Genomic DNA, 17,689 nt, shown 5'->3' with positions numbered 1-17,689 from the left:
ACTGAAGCAGAGAGTATAGAAAGGTGGTGACACGACACAAGACAGAAAGATTAAGTTGCAGACATTTAAAGCAGACACAGGGACTAGGTTTTTTTTTTTTTTTTTGTAACAAATCACTTCCACAGTGTGGCTTGTCTAAGGAGAACTATAACGAATCAATGACAAGAGTAACATGTTTACTCTCCTTCTGACCAAAATAATATTGTAACTCGCGGTCTGTTTTAATCTCAGCATACTCCCCCGTCAAAAGCTGTCTTTTCAAGCTCATATTTAGCTCAAACATCAGTTACATCAAGTTTCATAACCATGATGCTCCTAAATGTCAGTAAATTATTAATAAAATATTGCAGCTATTGTATGTATGTGTCTGGGTTTTGTAGCAGAAGACAAGAAGGTTCCTTCCTTTTAGAGACGTGTGCTGTACGTCACAGCCAGGTTGACATATGACAAACAGGGACATAATATATACTGAACATGAGAATGAGTAGAGATTTAATGGACACTGACATGGAGAAAGAAGCAATGAAATGAAAGCTCACTGTCACGCCTAGAAACTTCCACATCCCTTCATCTATTCACTTCTCCTGATGTGTTTGAAGGAAAGGAGTATGACAATGATGGAGATACATACACATATATTCACTCTCTCACCAACACACTCACTCACTCACTCACTCACTCACACCAACTCATTCTCTCATCTCACTAATTCAATTGCTTACTCTCAGACACACACGCACACACACACACACACACACACACACACACACACACACACGTGCGTACACACACAAACACACACACGCACGCACATAAACAGATACAAACACAAACACAAACACGCAAACAAGTAACAACAACAACAATAACATGCATAAAATAAGTACACAAAGCTTGATTGTCTATGTGTCATAGATAGTTGATTCGGTCGTAGCATGAGTGTGGATTCATGTGACTACATCTGTGTGAAGAGGATCTGTGCCTGTGAGTATATACATATACATAGATGCATATGCATGATTCTTTTCATGTATTTGTACACATGCTGTGATGCTTGTTTTACTCTGTTTGAGACGGTGTAGTGTGAGTTGGTGGCCGCAGAGCTTAGTGACAGTGTGACAAAATACTCCGCCTTGGTTACACACACGCGCGCTTCTACACGCCTCACACAGAAACAGCCCTGCTGTCTGAGCACACATACCCATACACACACACACACACACACACACACACCTATAGAGTAACAGGAGAAACTACACATGGCAAACAGAACTCTGATCTATTTACGCCGCACTACAGCCAGCCGCTTCGTTGTCATGGAGATCAACCGTAAAAAAGATCTATGGTGACAGGAGCAACACGGGGTGAATAGCAACGGCGACCTGGGTTACAGAGTGGCTTGGTGCACTCAAGGCAGTCTTTGAAGCGGCGACTTTGTTTCTCCAGGAGTGGAGGGAAAAAAATCAATGGACCGATAATGAGGGAGGAACAGGCTTTGCACCAGAATATTGTGATATGAGTGTATCTTTCGCTGAACTCAGCAGAAACAAAGCATCAGCCAAGCACATTATGCAAAATGGGATGGTTATCCATGGGGGCCCACTGAGAATCTGTAAATGCACACACACACTCACTCACACTCACACTCTCACACACACACACTTGAGAATATTGAGACAAAGGCATTTGCTTGCACGATGCAGCTTAAGAGACCGTGTTCAAGTTGACTGTCAGCTCTCCCTGGCTGTTTTTAGACTATGCTATAGACTCTCAGCTATAAGAGCATCAAGCCATACACACAGTCATCATTATCATCATCATCATCATCATCATCATCTTTCACTGTTTTTATCTCTTTCAGGTATACATATACACATGCACACACGCACACACGCACGCACGCACACACACATACACACACACACACACATATGCACGCAGGCACACATTACTTACATGAATACATGAATAAGAATGAAAGTGAATGAGGGTCAATGGGTGAGAGTCTAGTGTCTAAGAAGTCAGAGATAAGCTTGACTAAACTATTCCAGCATTGTACTGCTTTTGTATCTCAATGAACAAGGCTGTGCTATGCAATGTGGTGTTGCTCTGCTCTGCCCTGCTCTGCTCTGATGGCTGTGGTGTGTTGTGTTCCATGACTCCTATCAGTTATACTGTGTACTCTGCTGTACTGTGTACTCTGTTGTACTGTACTATGCTGTGTGGGGTTGTGCTGTGTACTCTGCTGTACTGTACTATGCTGTGTGGGCTGTGTTGTGTACTCTGTTGTACTGTACTTTGCTGTGTGGAGCTGTGCTGTGCACTCTTTTGTACTGTACTATGCTGTGGGGCTGTGCTGTGTGGAGCTGTGTTGTGTACTCTGTTGTACTGTACTATGCTGTGTGGAGCTGTCCTGTGTACTCTGTTGTGCTGTACTATGCTGTGTGGAGCTGTGCTGTGTACACTGTTGTGCTGTACTATGCTGTGTGGGCTGTGTTGTGTACTCTGTTTTACTGTACTTTGCTGTGTGGAGCTGTGCTGTGCACTCTGTTGTACTGTACTATGCTGTGTGGGGCTGTGCTGTGTGGAGCTGTGTTGTGTACTCTGTTGTGCTGTACTATGCTGTGTGGAGCTGTGCTGTGTGCTCTGTGGCACTGTACTATGCTGTGTGGGGCTGTGCTGTGTGGAGCTGTGTTGTGTACTCTGTTGTGCTGTACTATGCTGTGTGGGGCTGTGCTGTGTGGAGCTGTGTTGTGTACTCTGTTGTGCTGTACTATGCTGTGTGGAGCTGTGCTGTGTGCTCTGTGGCACTGTACTATGCTGTGTGGCGTTGTGCTGTGTGGAGCTGTGTTGTGCACTCTGTTGTACTGTACTTTGCTGTGTGGAGCTGTGCTGTGCACTCTGTTGTACTGTACTATGCTGTGTGGGGCTGTGCTGTGTGGAGCTGTGTTGTGTACTCTGTTGTGCTGTACTATGCTGTGTGGAGCTGTGCTGTGTGCTCTGTGGCACTGTACTATGCTGTGTGGCGTTGTGCTGTGTGGAGCTGTGTTGTGCACTCTGTTGTACTGTACTATGCAGTATGGAGCTGTACTGTGTACTCTGTTGTGCTGTACTATGCTGTGTGGAGCTGTGCTGTGTATTCTATGGCACTTTGCTATGCTGTGTAGGGCTGTGCTATGTACTCCGCTGTACTGTATTATTCTGTGTGCTCTGTGGTACTGTACTATGCTGTGTTGAGCTGTGTCAGGATGTAATTCTGAATCTGGTGCTTTCTTGACAGTGAACAGAAGCCCACTGTGCTTAACAGTCTGAGTATTATGCTTTTTTGGTTTATTTATGACATCTATTTGACAGGTATGCTGTATATGAATTAAAATCTTTAAAAATGTGCCAGAATACACAGAGCAAGACTAATTTTCAGCTCCAGTCCCTGGGCAAGAGGGTAAAGAAAATTAATTTCCCAACTAATTAACAAGATAATATGTTGACACATTCATATTTGAGACCTGGCCTGTGTGTGCTGTTTGCTGAGTCAGCAATATCTTGCATTCTGAAAGCAGAGCTTATCAGAAACACAGTATGTGTTTGTTTTAACACTGTGTCTTTACTGAATGTGAGCAGCATGATAATGCTGAGCGCATTGCTTTTCCTTGCTTGCCTTGTGTAATGTCATTTCATATGTGTCTGTGTCTTGTTGACTGTGACGCCAGTCTTTTGCTGGCTTACAGTACTGCCCTCTATGCTTAGCTGGGTTTATTACACTGCGCTGATACACACGTCTGCTCATAACTGTGCCTTGTAATTTGCAGAGGTTTTAGTAACAGTCCATACGGCTGGATCTAATTCATGGATCATTACGTTTGGCTCTCACTCATGTCTTGGTATATAGGCTCCATGGTAAGTTGCTTGATGAGGCTTTACCCTGTGTTAAGCTGTGGTTAGTGCTGTTTTTTCAGTGGGCTTGGCTGTGTCAGGTGCTCTGGCTGCATGCTAGTGGAGGGGAAAAAGGTTAGCTGTTTACCTGGTCCAAGGTAGAGTACCTTGACTTGAGCGTGATGACCTCATCCAGGTGAGCCCTGAACTCTCTCCGTGAGGCCTGGAGAAAGCCACAGGATAGTCACTCACCCTAACACACACATGCACACCACTAACCTGAGCATTACAGTCATGTCCCAACCACATACACACACACACACACACACACACACACAGACACACGCACACACACACATTTATCTACACACAAACACACATCCACAGACACAGGTACAGACATGCACATAGATACAGACACACGGCTAAAATAATCCCTAGTCTAACACAAGACGAAAAAAAACATTCACAAGCATGCCAAGCAATAAGTCCTAGAACAGATTACACAAGGACACACACACACGCAAACACACACACACACACACGCAAACACACAAACACACACACACCCCTAAAACAAGTACAACAACACTGGCTTGCGCCGCTCATATTTAAATAGTCAGACATAAAACCACACAGAAACAAAAACAAAAATCTAGAGACCAACAGATAAAATTAATATCGTGTGGTGAGCTGGAAAGGCAATCTCAGTCGGATCTTAAATCCTGTTGGTGGAATGATAATGGTCATAGTGATAGATATCCTCCCATCAAATTTGTCAGATTTGAATGATCTCAGTAGGTAGGTTAACACTACAATAATATGCGGCATCAGTGTAAACATGTAGAAAGACCTCTAGGCTCCATTTCTCATTGTAGTAAACAGAGTGATTTATATTTGGAACTTCATTTGTCTCATGACTGTTCATTTTGAATTTGGAAGTTGAGGCTTTTAATTTGAACGAGTTTGATTTTAATGTCTAGAGTGCAGATGAGGTAAAACACTGTGTTTTTAATCTGTACAAACGAGTGCTACGGATAATATTAGAGCAATGAGTATTTTCTCTCTCTGTAACACTAGCACATACAACTATTTCTCAGTTTAAATGAGTACAATAAGTGCAAGTCTTGCTCTAAGCTAGACACTGTAAATTGTGTAAAAAAAAAAAAAATGAAAAAAGGTGACCTTGTGTTGAGTCATAGCCTTCATCACAATGTTAATCCATCCCTCTACTGAAGACCACAGTTACCTAAAACACCACTGCATTTTTTAGCATTATTTTTACCTACATTTGAGATAAGTTGAATGACTGTCTATATCATCTCTTCAATTGATCAGATTTCTAAAAATTAAGAATATGATTCATATGAATTAATTAAGTAATGATTTATATGAAAGCTATGCTAAGTAAACACAGGTTTTTACTGGTTATTATATGATAAGGTTTGACAGTTCCGCCTGTTTAAAAAGCTGGATGCTTGAGACAAACTACTGCCGTAAGAGCACTCTTTCAGAGGGGAATGGCCACTCAAACTGAGCCTAATTTTTACGTTTATAGGCAGAGTGCAAAAACAGGACTGCTGATGAGCTTCTAACATGATTGGGAGCCAGGCCGTGGGGAGCAATGTGCTACCGGTAGGAGGTATGAAATTCACAGTGAATTTAATACGTGACAAGTTGAGTTATATATAACAAACGTACACCGGGGGTGCACTTCTGTGAATATAACCGGGATAGAACAATGCAGGGTGTGTTTTCCCAATCTGTGCAGTCTGCTAGTCATGCATGCTTTACGTTTCATGTGAGCTAGGAATGGAACCGTATGGAACTGTATGGAACCGTATGTTCTGTGTTTTCTTATTGAGGCAGATCTTGCACCAGTTGTTAAAAAGCAGTATGATCCATTTTGATCCCAGAGATCTGGTCCAACCCGAGTCATGCCCTCATGATCTCACAGCTCAAGCTCCGAGACTTTAATGTAGATGCAGAGATGAGGGCCTTAAGATTGTGACCACTCTGAGGATCAGGAAGCTGGGAGCAGGGGCAAGGGGGGGTTTAAGGTTTGATTTTGGGACATTTTTTAGGATGTGGGGATATGAACCTCACCAAAAAAGAAAGAAAAAAGAAAGAAAAAAAAGAGAAAGAAATCACTCATCTAGATGAAACATAAACTTGTCAAACAAACAAACAAACAAAAAAAAAAACCAAATGGAAAAGCTGTTCAATTAATGAAATTAGTTTAGAGTAACACATAACAGAGACATGAACAAGGTCTTAGTTTGGCCTGCTCTATAAAACATATTATGAAAAGTCAGTTAAATACACAGAGTGGCCTGTGATATGTTTAGTCTTTTCTGCAGGTGGGTGAAGCATGCTTAGTTGTAAGGGGTGGGAAGGGGGGCAGCGAAGCAGGCAGTGGCATGGAACATGAGTAAAGGGTTTCTACTGCCATGACGATGTGACCCAAGACACATGCAGGAATACCTCAGCAATGCTTAGGGTGGATGAACAGGAAGGGAGCCGCGCCTGGGTGCCACGAGAAAGGAAGGGGGAGAAGAGAAGGTGATTAACATAGCAGCCAGCAAAAGCAGTGCTGAGAAAAAAAATACAGTGCCTCCATTGGCCTGGAGGACTACCTGCATACAACAAGCCGAAGCAACAATGAGCAATACACATTCAAGACAACAGGGTAAAGGGGTGGCCCCTATATAAAGTTAGAGCCATCACCACAGAAATTTGTTCTTGAACATCTCCATTGGCAACAAGCGCTAACAAATTTAACAAGCAACAAGCATAATTCTCATTACCAGTTTGACAACATTCAGTCATTTTTTCATAATACAGCACTGCAAAAATACATTTGGCGATATTAATAACGTGAGTGCGATAAACAGCAGAATTACAGAATTCCAGACACTACTTTCTGCCATTGTTTAGAATCACTCATTGACATTTACAGTGGACTACGAGCAGACAGCAAATCAGTCTGAAAAACACACACACAGGAACGGGCGCACACACGGGCACACACATAGTAGCGCGCGCGCACACACACACACAAACACAGAGAATGTCTGAGCATCTTGTTAAACCTCTTCCAAAACATACACTTTACACTTAATTAGTCTAGAATATCTAAAATGAAAATTGAAAAAAAAAAAGCCCAAAACTTTCCGCTTTTGTAATTCTTTTTTAATCCATTTTTTGCTCTGTGCACCTGTAGAATTTACACACAGTTCAGAGGCATTATACAAACATTCCACTGCATGTGTGACAAATCACTGTTGTGATCCAATTTACATGTCACGTATTAACCTAGTATTATTTAAGAATTAGTGATATGTTCTGGGATTGTGCCAATGTCTTCTCTTGGGAAGAAGAACTGGGTAAATAACCGCCTTGGGAATGACCAACACTAGCATTGAAGTCAAACTCACATGTACACAAACTTACACACACACACACACACACACACACAAACAAACCCACACACACACTAAAAAAATTAACACTGATGATAAGACTGAGTGACACATCTGTTACTTTCACAACTTCATAAATGCATTTGTTTTCATCAATGTATAATTAATTCCCATTTAAAGTTATTCAGTAATTGTAATCTGGATGGCAGTTTTCAAAGATCAGATTTGAGAAACCTAATGAATCATTCAGCACCAAGGAGCATACTCAACCCTGTTAGAAATGCATTTCCTTGTTTTCCCCAAACTACACACCAAACATAGAGCTATTTTCTCATCAAGCTGCATTTTCTTTAATTTTAAGAGACATTTACTTGCCATATTTCAGTAAAAAGCCTAAAACGGGTATGTTTTAGTGACAGAAAAAGCCACTATCACACCTGAATGAAATCTGAGGAGTATTTCAGGGCGAACATCCATTTCAAGCTAGATCAGTACTGGTATAGTGCTCGCTGCCCGTGGTACAAGGCCAGGTTCTCATGTTACTGGAGACAGAGGCTCTGCCATCTTCACTTGAGTGATTCTTGAATGAGTACGAGTCCTTGCTGACCAGAGGCAATATGACCAGCGGGTGCACGGCAAGACAGATATCCTCCATATGCCAGTTACTCAAGCCAGGGTCCCGCCTTGGCATTCTAGTCACTAGGCAGCATTCACAAGACAGCTGTCCACTGACTCAGCCTGGCTAATATTTCATAATAGCATTACAGTGGATTTTATTTATATACTACCCTTCACATAGTAAATTTATAGAGAACCTTTAAATTTATAGAGAACCTTTCTAATACTAAATCAAAGTCAAAATAAAAAATTAAAGTAAGATAAAACAATGAAAGAGTGCATTATGAAAGGTTTCTCACAATAGTGTTAGCCTTACATATTAAAGAAAGCTATTGTTAAATTAGTCTCTTTAAAACTTTAATGACTAAGATGTTTCTCTAACAATGACCAGGATGTATGTCTCACAGTCAATATTAAAAAGTCAATCAATGTAGTGAGCAAATTTTAGATGTTATGCACTCATACTTTGAAGTCATTTGTCCTTTGTGCTCTGAGCCAAGTTTTAGGCCAAATAAATGTACAATAGGATGTCCCATTCTCTTTACACCACAGCCATACTGAATATACTAATGTGGCTATGGCTTGGACACCCTGGTGATGTTTTTGATCTGTACCTTCATCTTATGCTCAAAATCCACAGTGGCCCCAAGCTTTCTGATCAAAGATCTTAATCTTAATAATTTAGGGACAGAATCTGAGCTCAGCTGTCTCCTGGAACCAGGATTTCTTCTCGGTGCTTAACTGTATAATTGTTTTAGTGGTTATTGACTAAAATGAAACATATGTTTGAAAAACTCAATTTGAGAGACATGTACAGGTTTAAAATTTAGTGCAGAATCTCAATTTGGAAGACTTTGAGAGGTTTAACATTTAGTACTGCAAAGTTGCCAAAAATGTTTCATTACATCTTCAAGTAACAGCAAACATGCAAACACTACAGAAGGTTCTAGGATTGAGCCTTGCAGAACACCACATATGGCGCTCCTTAAAATCCTTAAACTCCCAGGCCTTGATCAGATGAGCTATGTTATCTATGTGACTCTGGATCTCAGAAATGAAAATACAGTTTGCAAAATGCAGTAAGATGTAGCCGCAGTATCTTCGTCCTTGTGAGTAGGTAGGTCTGATAGCTAATATTTTCAGAAATGCTGGAAAAATCTCTGTTGAGCACGAAGCAATGACAGGATCATTAAATTTTCAACATTAAATTAAAAAAAAAAAAGGATATAAAGGATACAATGACCATTATTAAAATTGTATTTTCTGAGGAGAAGTTTGAAGTAATGTAACTGAAATGGTGCAGTTAAATTTTCAGAACACTATTCCAGGTCATTTGTCAACTAGATGAGTGTATTTTCTCTGCTGTGTTAGAGGGAGAAAATCAGACTGAGTTTTAACAGGTTGTTATTTTGACAGAAAATATGTGTACGCCGTTCAGATATTATTATACCTTGACTCATACATTCACATGCATTTGCATTTTCTCATGTGCACACACTGACACACCACATTCAAACACACAAACCATAAAGACACGTGTTTCAAATTTGCGTCCATTCTCACAGCCAATAACTTGACTAAAATGTCCAAAAATGTCTAAAAAAAAATATCGCTAAGACATGCTGTGACCGTTTGGACCCAAATGGATGTGTTGATGAGTGGACAGCTGTGAGTAACCGCCTCTGGTTGAATAAGGGAGTAAACATGCGAGCAGACAAAGGGAGCAGCTCTTTAAATGGGATCAAAAGACACTTTGATGGCTCCACCTGACCTAGATAATAATAACGACCAAATCATTCAGCCATTCAAAACAGCATAGTCTCAGATCCCAAAATAATAACTTGAACCATAGCCCTTTATTATGTTCTTACACCCACTAAATGTTACCTGATTATTAATGGAAACACAACTATTGAGAAGATTTGGGCCGTTATTGTAGTACAGATATATGTTAGACTGATGTAAAGTCACTGAAAACTCTTTTTTTTTTTGTTTTTTCAGTGGACCTACTTCTGAAAAACTAAATGAAGCTAATTATTTAGCAGCTCCCTCATTTCATTTTTCTAAGTTAATTAATTACTCACTAATTGTGAAGTTAAAAAATCAGGGCAATAGCATTAGTAAGATGACAGCCAAACAAGTCCTCAGTTAAAGGAACCCAGGAACAGGAGTTCTTTCTTGAAACGGAGACCCCAGGAGAAAGAAAGAGAGAGAAAAACAGACAGGGACTGTGAGAGAGAGAGAGAGAGAGAGAGAGAGAGAGAGAGAGAGCTGCCATATCATCTGCTTTTACATAACCCTGCAGAGACAGTGTTGTGAAATGGCACGTGTGTATATGTCTGTGAAAGTCATTCCTGTGTTCCACCACTACTCCACTGCAACAGTTTTAATTTCCCCCAGGGCGTCTTCTCTATCTCCTTATAATACATATAAACACACACACACGCACATGCTCACGCACAAATTGCATTGCTAAAATAAGATTGGCCCATTCTACTTGAGAGCATGCACATTGACGTGAAAACACATACACGCATGCGTGCGCGCGTGAACACACAGACACACACACACACACACACACACAAACACAAAGATACATACAAAAACCTCTAAAACACTCTCTCAGCAGTGTGATAAAGCAATTTACTCCATCGTAGACGTACACGCTCAAAATTCAAGGGAAAACATTCAACTTACCATCCTCTGTATGGATTCAGAGAAGGATGAGCTCTCCTACATATGCACATGCACACATACACTATGACAGAGACAATCTGAGAGAGACAGTGAGTATAACGGTGAGAGAGAGAGAGAGAGGGGGAGAGAGAGAGAGGGAGAGAGAGAGAGAAGGGGAGGGCTGAGGGAGTGTACATGCTGATGGAGCATGAGAGAGAGGCGGGGGGGGGGGGGGGCAGTGAGAACAGGCGGGAAAAGGGAGCAAATGATAATGAGAGAGAAAAAAATACGGGTACGAGTAAAAGATGAATTCAAGTGGTGAGAGAAAGAGAAAGAGAGAAAGAGAGAAAGAGAGAAAGAGAAAGAGAGAGAGAGAGAGAGAGAGAGAGAGAGAGAGAGAGAGAGAGAGAGGAAAAAGCAGTGAAAACAGGCAGGAAAAGGAAGCAAATTGTAATGAGAGGAAAAAAAAATAAAAGAAAAAGAATTGAAGCAGTTTGAGAGAGAGCGAGAGAGCGAGAGATTGAAAGACACGCGCTGGAAAGCGGTGAGGAAGAACTAGATGGCTACTGCTGAGAGCAAGAGAGTGTAGGAACAGTGTCATAAAAAAGAGAACACAAGACAAAGGATTTAAAAAAATGGCAAGAGGAGAGAGAAGAAGGAGGATGAGGAAGAAGAGGCTAGAAGAAGAAGAAGAAGAAGGAGAAGAAGGAGAAGAAAAAGAAGAAGGAGAGGGCAAAGGGAGCTGATCAGCTTGTGAAGGAGGTCTCATTTGCACATACTCTCTGTTCTCAGCTATGACTGTGCCGCTTACACTAACGCATGGCTGACTGCAAACTGCAGGCACTCATCTGACAGAGTGTGTATCTGCCTTTTGGCATACTGAACCCCACTACACACAGACACACAAAGACACACACACACAGACACACACACACACTTGCACAGACATACATTATGCACACACACGCACACACACACGTACATACACACACACACACCCATGTACATACACATGCACACACACACAGTTTAGTGTGTAATGCTTCCCTGCGGAATAATTCAGGATGGAAAGATAAAATCTGCTCTTGACTAGCTAAGAGGCAGCTGAAGTGCATTATGAAGTCGCTGAAGAGTATGAAAAACATGATTACAGATACACCACAATATTTACCCCATCAACACAGACTAGACCATAACCGTATATATTGTATATGAAATTTAAAAGAGAACAGATATTTGTCACTGTTTAGGTCTTTCATTCATCATTGCTCTCTCCTCTCTCTCTCTCCCTCTCTCTGTTTCTGCATCCCATAAATTCTTCACACCTCTGCAAGAGTGAGAAAGAGTCAATTTCACATGGCCCTGTGTACTGTGTAGGGACACACTATCAAACACCAGCACATGCTCCCAATCAATTCAGCTGTCTCTTTAAGACACACACACACACACACACACACACACACACACACACACACACACACACACACACACACACACACACAGGCACACGTGCACACGTGTGCATGCAGACACAGAAACACACCTAAAAAGCATAATCCTAAGTGCACAGTGTGCTTAAATGAATACAAAAAAGGAAGTGACAGAGGCACTACTGAGACCCTCATATCTGTGCCCCTCCCTGTGGCAGAAAAGCCTTTTTAAAATGATGACACATGATGCAAAACAAGGCTACAGTTCCTGCAAGGCACAGGTCCACAGACATATGCACACACACACATATGCACAAATACACACGCGCGCACACACACACACACACACACAAAACACACACTTTACCCTTTATGCATGAGAGGGAGAGAGAGAGAGAAGGGGAGAGTGAAAAAGAGAGCACAAGCCTTAAGCAACAGTAGAACTTCCTTTTGATGTAACAGCTGCCAACAACAAAACAATTATATGATACAGGACAAGACAAATAAGTAGCCAGGACCAGTGCACCCGTACAATACAAGGCAAATATCTCTTACCATATACTTTCCCCTGTAGAGGCAACGCACAGACTCACAGTTATTAAAATATATTCAGTCTCTTTTCTTCTGCTGCAGCATTTTTCACCATGAAAAATGCAAGACCATTCATCAAAGTATGGAGAGAGGGAACCTAAATTCTCATGACCAGTAAAATCCTGTCATAGTGAGAATTCATAATGTTGTGTAGCTCCTTCGGTAATGGGATGTAGGTAGTTTTATATTTTGGCAGAGAGAAAGAGAGAGAGAGAGGGAGAGAAAGAGAGAGAGAGAGAAGGAGAGAGGGAGAGAGAGAGACAGAGAAGGAGGGGGAAGTGGTTTAAATAAACCCTGGCAGATGAGGGCAAGGTTGTGTACGTACGCCATCATTAATCAACATCCAGTTGGAGGGTCATTAAGTCAGAGAGACCCTCCAGCCTCCTACTGAAGTACACCTTCTAATCCAAGCTCAGCAACACCCTGAGAGAGCAGTAAATCATAACTACCATCAGTCAATCAGCACCAATCACAAGTGGAATGTTAGCATAATGTAGGTGTAAACAATATCAAATTCACCGTCAGAGTGGGAGTTTTACAATGATTCTAGTGTCAGAATCTGTGCTACAGACAGAGAAACCATATTGGTATGACTGACAGCAAAGGGGCTATCCCTTCTAGTGACAATGTAGATGTTGTTCTCCATATTAATATAATTTTTTTTGTTGTTAGAATTGGAGTAAACGTGTTAAAGCAACACCAGGATCATTTCTGTCTTGGCTCGTAACCGTATTCAATAGACTGAATGTGAGATTGTTTTTCTCAAGGTCCTCTTGCCCGATCCATTTTTGGTGCAGTTCTGCACTAGTAAACCTGATTCAGTAGATCAGCAAATTACAGAACAATGGGTTGTTTGAATCAGATGTGTTAGTGCAGGGCTGAAACAAAACTGTAAGGCACGGGGAACTGGAGGACTGGGTCAGAAACACCGGCCCAAAAGGTATCTCACAAAAGTTGATGCAGACGTATGGTCAGTTTCTCATCACTAAAGCTCACAAGGAGAACGGAACACTATGACATATAATAAACATCAAAGACGTTCTCTGAAACATCATGAGTTCATCCTTTTCTCCTGCTCCTCTTCTTATTCACTCCTTTTTCTCTGTCCTTTCATCTCTCCCCTGTCTCTCTCCAGACTGATTCAAACTGGATGCCCTCCCCGTATGCTTCACTAATCCTGTTGGCAATTACATAACTGCAACGCAGGTCCAACAGAGTGGAAGCATGTTACTGCCCTGTCACCTCAGCGTGTGTCAGCGGGAAACACACTACTTACATGTGAAATCAAAATGGAATCATTGATGAAAGTGGTGCCAGAAAGCAAAAAGAGATAAGAAAGCCTGTGCGTGTGAGAGAGTGAGCGGGTGTGTGAATATGTGTTATGTAGTGGTTAAATGTGTCCGTCTGTGTGCCCATTTGTAAGACCTCAGGACAGTTGCATGTTTACTGTGAGAACATTAGGATATGTGTAACTCATCTGTAGATATTGTCTCACTCTTACTTTCATAAGCATAGACCTGTCTTGCCATCTATCGCTTCATGGCGAGAACATTTTGGCTAGTTTGCCTTGAGCCTCGATAGTAAAGAGCAGTTCTTTGTTTGGGTTTTCTCTCTATGAGAGAAGATGTCAGTGGTTGCTTTATACAGAGTATCTCTCTAGACTACTCCTTCACACCCCAATTTCAAAACAGAAGAAGAAGAAGAGGAAGAAGAAGAAGAAGAAGAAGAAGAAGAGGAAGAAGAAGAAGAAGAAGAAGAGGAAGAAGAAGAAGGAGAAGAAGAGGAAGAAGAAGAGGAAGAACAAGAAGAAGAAGAAGAAGAAGAAGAAGAAGAAGAAGAAGAAGAAGAAGAAGAAACAGGATGGAATAGTGATTGAAGAGAGAGAAATACAGCAGGAGGGAAAAACTCTCTAGAGGTTATTTGTCACCATTTTTTAATTCTGAGGAAACTGTCAAACACAAATGGCTTCATTTTTTATTGAGCTATGAACAATGAACTGGAAAAACCGCATCATTTAAAACATGTGGGACGACACAATCTGGGACAGCTCTTGATCACACTGTATTTGTAAAACAACACATTATATCAAGGTAACTTTTCACGATGAAAACATAACACCTGATCAATGACTGCATTTGGTATTGTACAAAAAATTCTTACAGTGTGTGGCACTTCTGTACAAAAAACTTTAACTGCAAAGATTTGGAGACAATTTGAAGTTTTAAACAGATGTATAATGCTTGCTGAATGTAAAGTGTTGTCTGTGTTATGAAGTCCTCACCTGGACAAGTTTTGTGAGAGTGAAATGGACTCACTTCAAATGCCTATTTATCATTTCCATAACTTACGCATTACCAGTTTGCCGTGAAATCTGTAGGAAGTAAAATGACAACTGGAAAATTCATTAGAATGTCATTTCAGCATGATTTAAAGGGGGTTCGACTGGCTAATGCTAAGTGAAGTACTCCAGTAGGCTCTGCTGTGGTCAGATGAAGGTTCATCTTTGACCTGACAGTTCTGAAATGATATTATTCAATTTGATCTTAAATCTTCTCATCTTATCCACAATCCATTTATCTCTGTGGTACGATTTACAGGAGGGGCATTTCCTGAACTTCTAATGTTACTTTAATAAAGGGTTCATTTTCATAAGATCAGAGCCAATATATGTATGCTAGATAGTCTGACCACCAACACACCTGTCTATTCTCTAAATCAAGCTTGACACCTGTTAGACAAACACGACGCGAAGCCCGGTCATGTGATGGCAGATTTAAGGGCCCACCTCAGTCTCTATGGCAACCCCTGCTCCCATGGCAACCTTCTGCCATCCACACAGCACAAGGAGACAAGACTGTGACACGAGGTGACATGCCAACAGCTCCGTTCAAATCGACTGTTTCATACAAAGCTGAGGGTTAAACTGCTGCTAAGTTTCAACACAAGACTGGGAACTGGAGCAAGTCGCTTTGCAAATTCCACTGACTTCTGAATTTCAAACGTTTTCTGAAATTGTTGAATGATCTCTGAAGCTGTCGTTCTTTTACTTCTCCTTAGCTCTCCATCACCAACCCGTTGCTAAAGCCGTGAGTTACATTCAGAGAAAACCAAGTATGTGAATGTGTATCCAAACAAAGAGGAAAATTTCAATGTGAGATATAACACAATGTTTCATCTACTGTTTCTGACGAGTCTGAGATTCTCTAAATTGCCTTAAGAGAAGAGTCCCCCCCTCCCCCCCACCCCACCATCCTCCACCCTGCACACTGCTGAATGCACAAACATACTCACATCACAGCGATGGTACAGCCTGGAGCGGACACACACTCACCCACACACACACTCTCTCTCTCTCTCTCTCTCTCACACACACGCACACACACACACGCACCTTCTGATGGGAAAGGCCAGCTGAGAAGGTTTAGGGACTGATGTGAGCCAGGAGGAGTCAGCAGCAGAGTGTGGGCGGGGTTTGTAGAAGGGGGGCGGAGGAACAGGAAGCAGACAGGGCAGAGAAGGAGGACATAAGTGGGTGTTCTTACTTTAGGTGTGGGGCAGGAGGCGGTGGAGAGGCGAGAGGTGGCCTGGGCGCGTGGTGACTCAGAGGGCGTGGTACTTAGGGAAGCCGTGTCCCGTGGCAGGACCTGTACGCCCCGTGAGATAATGGAGTCTGGAATCTGAGATACGTAACGAAAAAAAAGGGGGAAGAAACAGTGGTTAGAGCAGAGCTATGACAGTTAAGGCGCCTTCTAGAGCCACACAAAGGATGGAAAAGGGGCTCTTTTTAAAGCGAAAGCAAAAATGTCACCATAGCGAATTAGTTCCACCTTTGCTGACTCCATTCATCAGTAATGTACAGTGCTTGGGTGACTGTACCTTTCAGTCACTGATGACGTAAAGTGAAATGAGAAGGTGGATGAAGGTGTTCTGTCCACAGGTAACTATGACAGCAGCCAATCTGATGATGGTAAGTAGGGCAGACACAGAGATGTACACTTTCACACACAACTTCAGGAAAATCACACATACACACACACACACAGTCAAAAAGATGAAGATGAGTGAATGTCATGGGCTGAAAGGGTACAATCAGTGATTTGGGAGTAAAACATGCACAAATCATTTGTTTCCTATTACTTTTTTACACTACACTTACTTTACTTAATAAGACATGCATTTTTCCAATTGACAGATTGATATGTATGCCTGATGGAACTGAATCCAGTGAAATGAGGTTACAGTGCTGTTACAGGAACAACTGTTCTAAACCCAGCTGTTACATATTCTCTCTTCCACTTGAGGAACACTTGAATCAGCTAATCACAGGCTAGAAGATGAACTGATTAGTTTAATTAGGTGTTCTGACTCTAAAACCACCAAAAGAGTGGCATGGCATTAAAGCCTTTACAAAGCTGAGCTGAACACCACTGGCCTTAGCGAGAAGAACCAAGAAATAAAAGAAACAAACAAGTTCATTCCACTCGCTCTGGCTATCTTCCCCCGAAATAGACTAAATCAAAAAATCAATGTTCATAAAGACCCTCTCATACATAACAAATATGTCTCTGCCTCCTTTTGCATTATTCATCACTGTCTTCATCGTCCTTCTTTCCTCTTTTATCCTCAAATACCTTGGCAGCGATGGAGGCGGCAGTGATATGGGAGGAGGAGCTGTCCTCGGTGGAGGCGACGCCACTGTCCTTCTTCTCCTCCTCTTCCTCCTCACACTGTACGCCCTTGTCCTCTGTCTGACGGTGGGGGCTGCTGGCTGGGGGCGGGGAGAGAGGAGGTGGCGGCGAAGGCAGGTCCTCCAGTTCGTTGGCCACCTCCTTCACCTTGACGATGGCCTCGCGTAACAAGTCGATGGCATGGGGCAAAGCAGGCAGGATGAACTGAAAACATTCCTGGAGGAAGAGGAGAAGGGTGAGAGAGAGAGTGAAAGGGATGAGAGAAAATCAAAGCGTACAAGGTGACAGACAGACTCGTGTTCAGCGGAAAGAACATGATATGAAGTAATGCGCACAAACATTTGCTTTTTGCTTACAGCACTTCTTTCAAATCTCTTGAGTAGCTCAGTGC

The 17,689-nt window shown here is 41.9% G+C and overlaps 1 protein-coding gene across 1 annotated transcript in view; it reads right to left on the bottom strand.

Annotated features, from left to right (window-relative positions):
- The window catches only part of gphnb (gephyrin b), a 65,374-nt gene that overhangs the window by 12,617 nt on the left and 35,068 nt on the right, over nucleotides 1-17,689 (bottom strand). The window contains exons 7-8 of the mRNA XM_030771219.1: nucleotides 17,242-17,514; nucleotides 16,153-16,287 (exon numbers count right to left, since the gene is read on the bottom strand). Of these exons, the coding sequence (XP_030627079.1) occupies nucleotides 16,153-16,287; nucleotides 17,242-17,514 (408 nt within the window). The remainder of the gene's footprint in view (nucleotides 1-16,152; nucleotides 16,288-17,241; nucleotides 17,515-17,689) is intronic.

Source organism: Chanos chanos, chromosome 4 (assembly GCF_902362185.1).
Source record: "Chanos chanos chromosome 4, fChaCha1.1, whole genome shotgun sequence".
Classification (NCBI taxonomy): Eukaryota; Metazoa; Chordata; class Actinopteri; order Gonorynchiformes; family Chanidae; genus Chanos; species Chanos chanos.
Note: the sequence above shows the minus strand (reverse complement) of the source record. Positions and strands in the feature narration are given on the sequence as shown.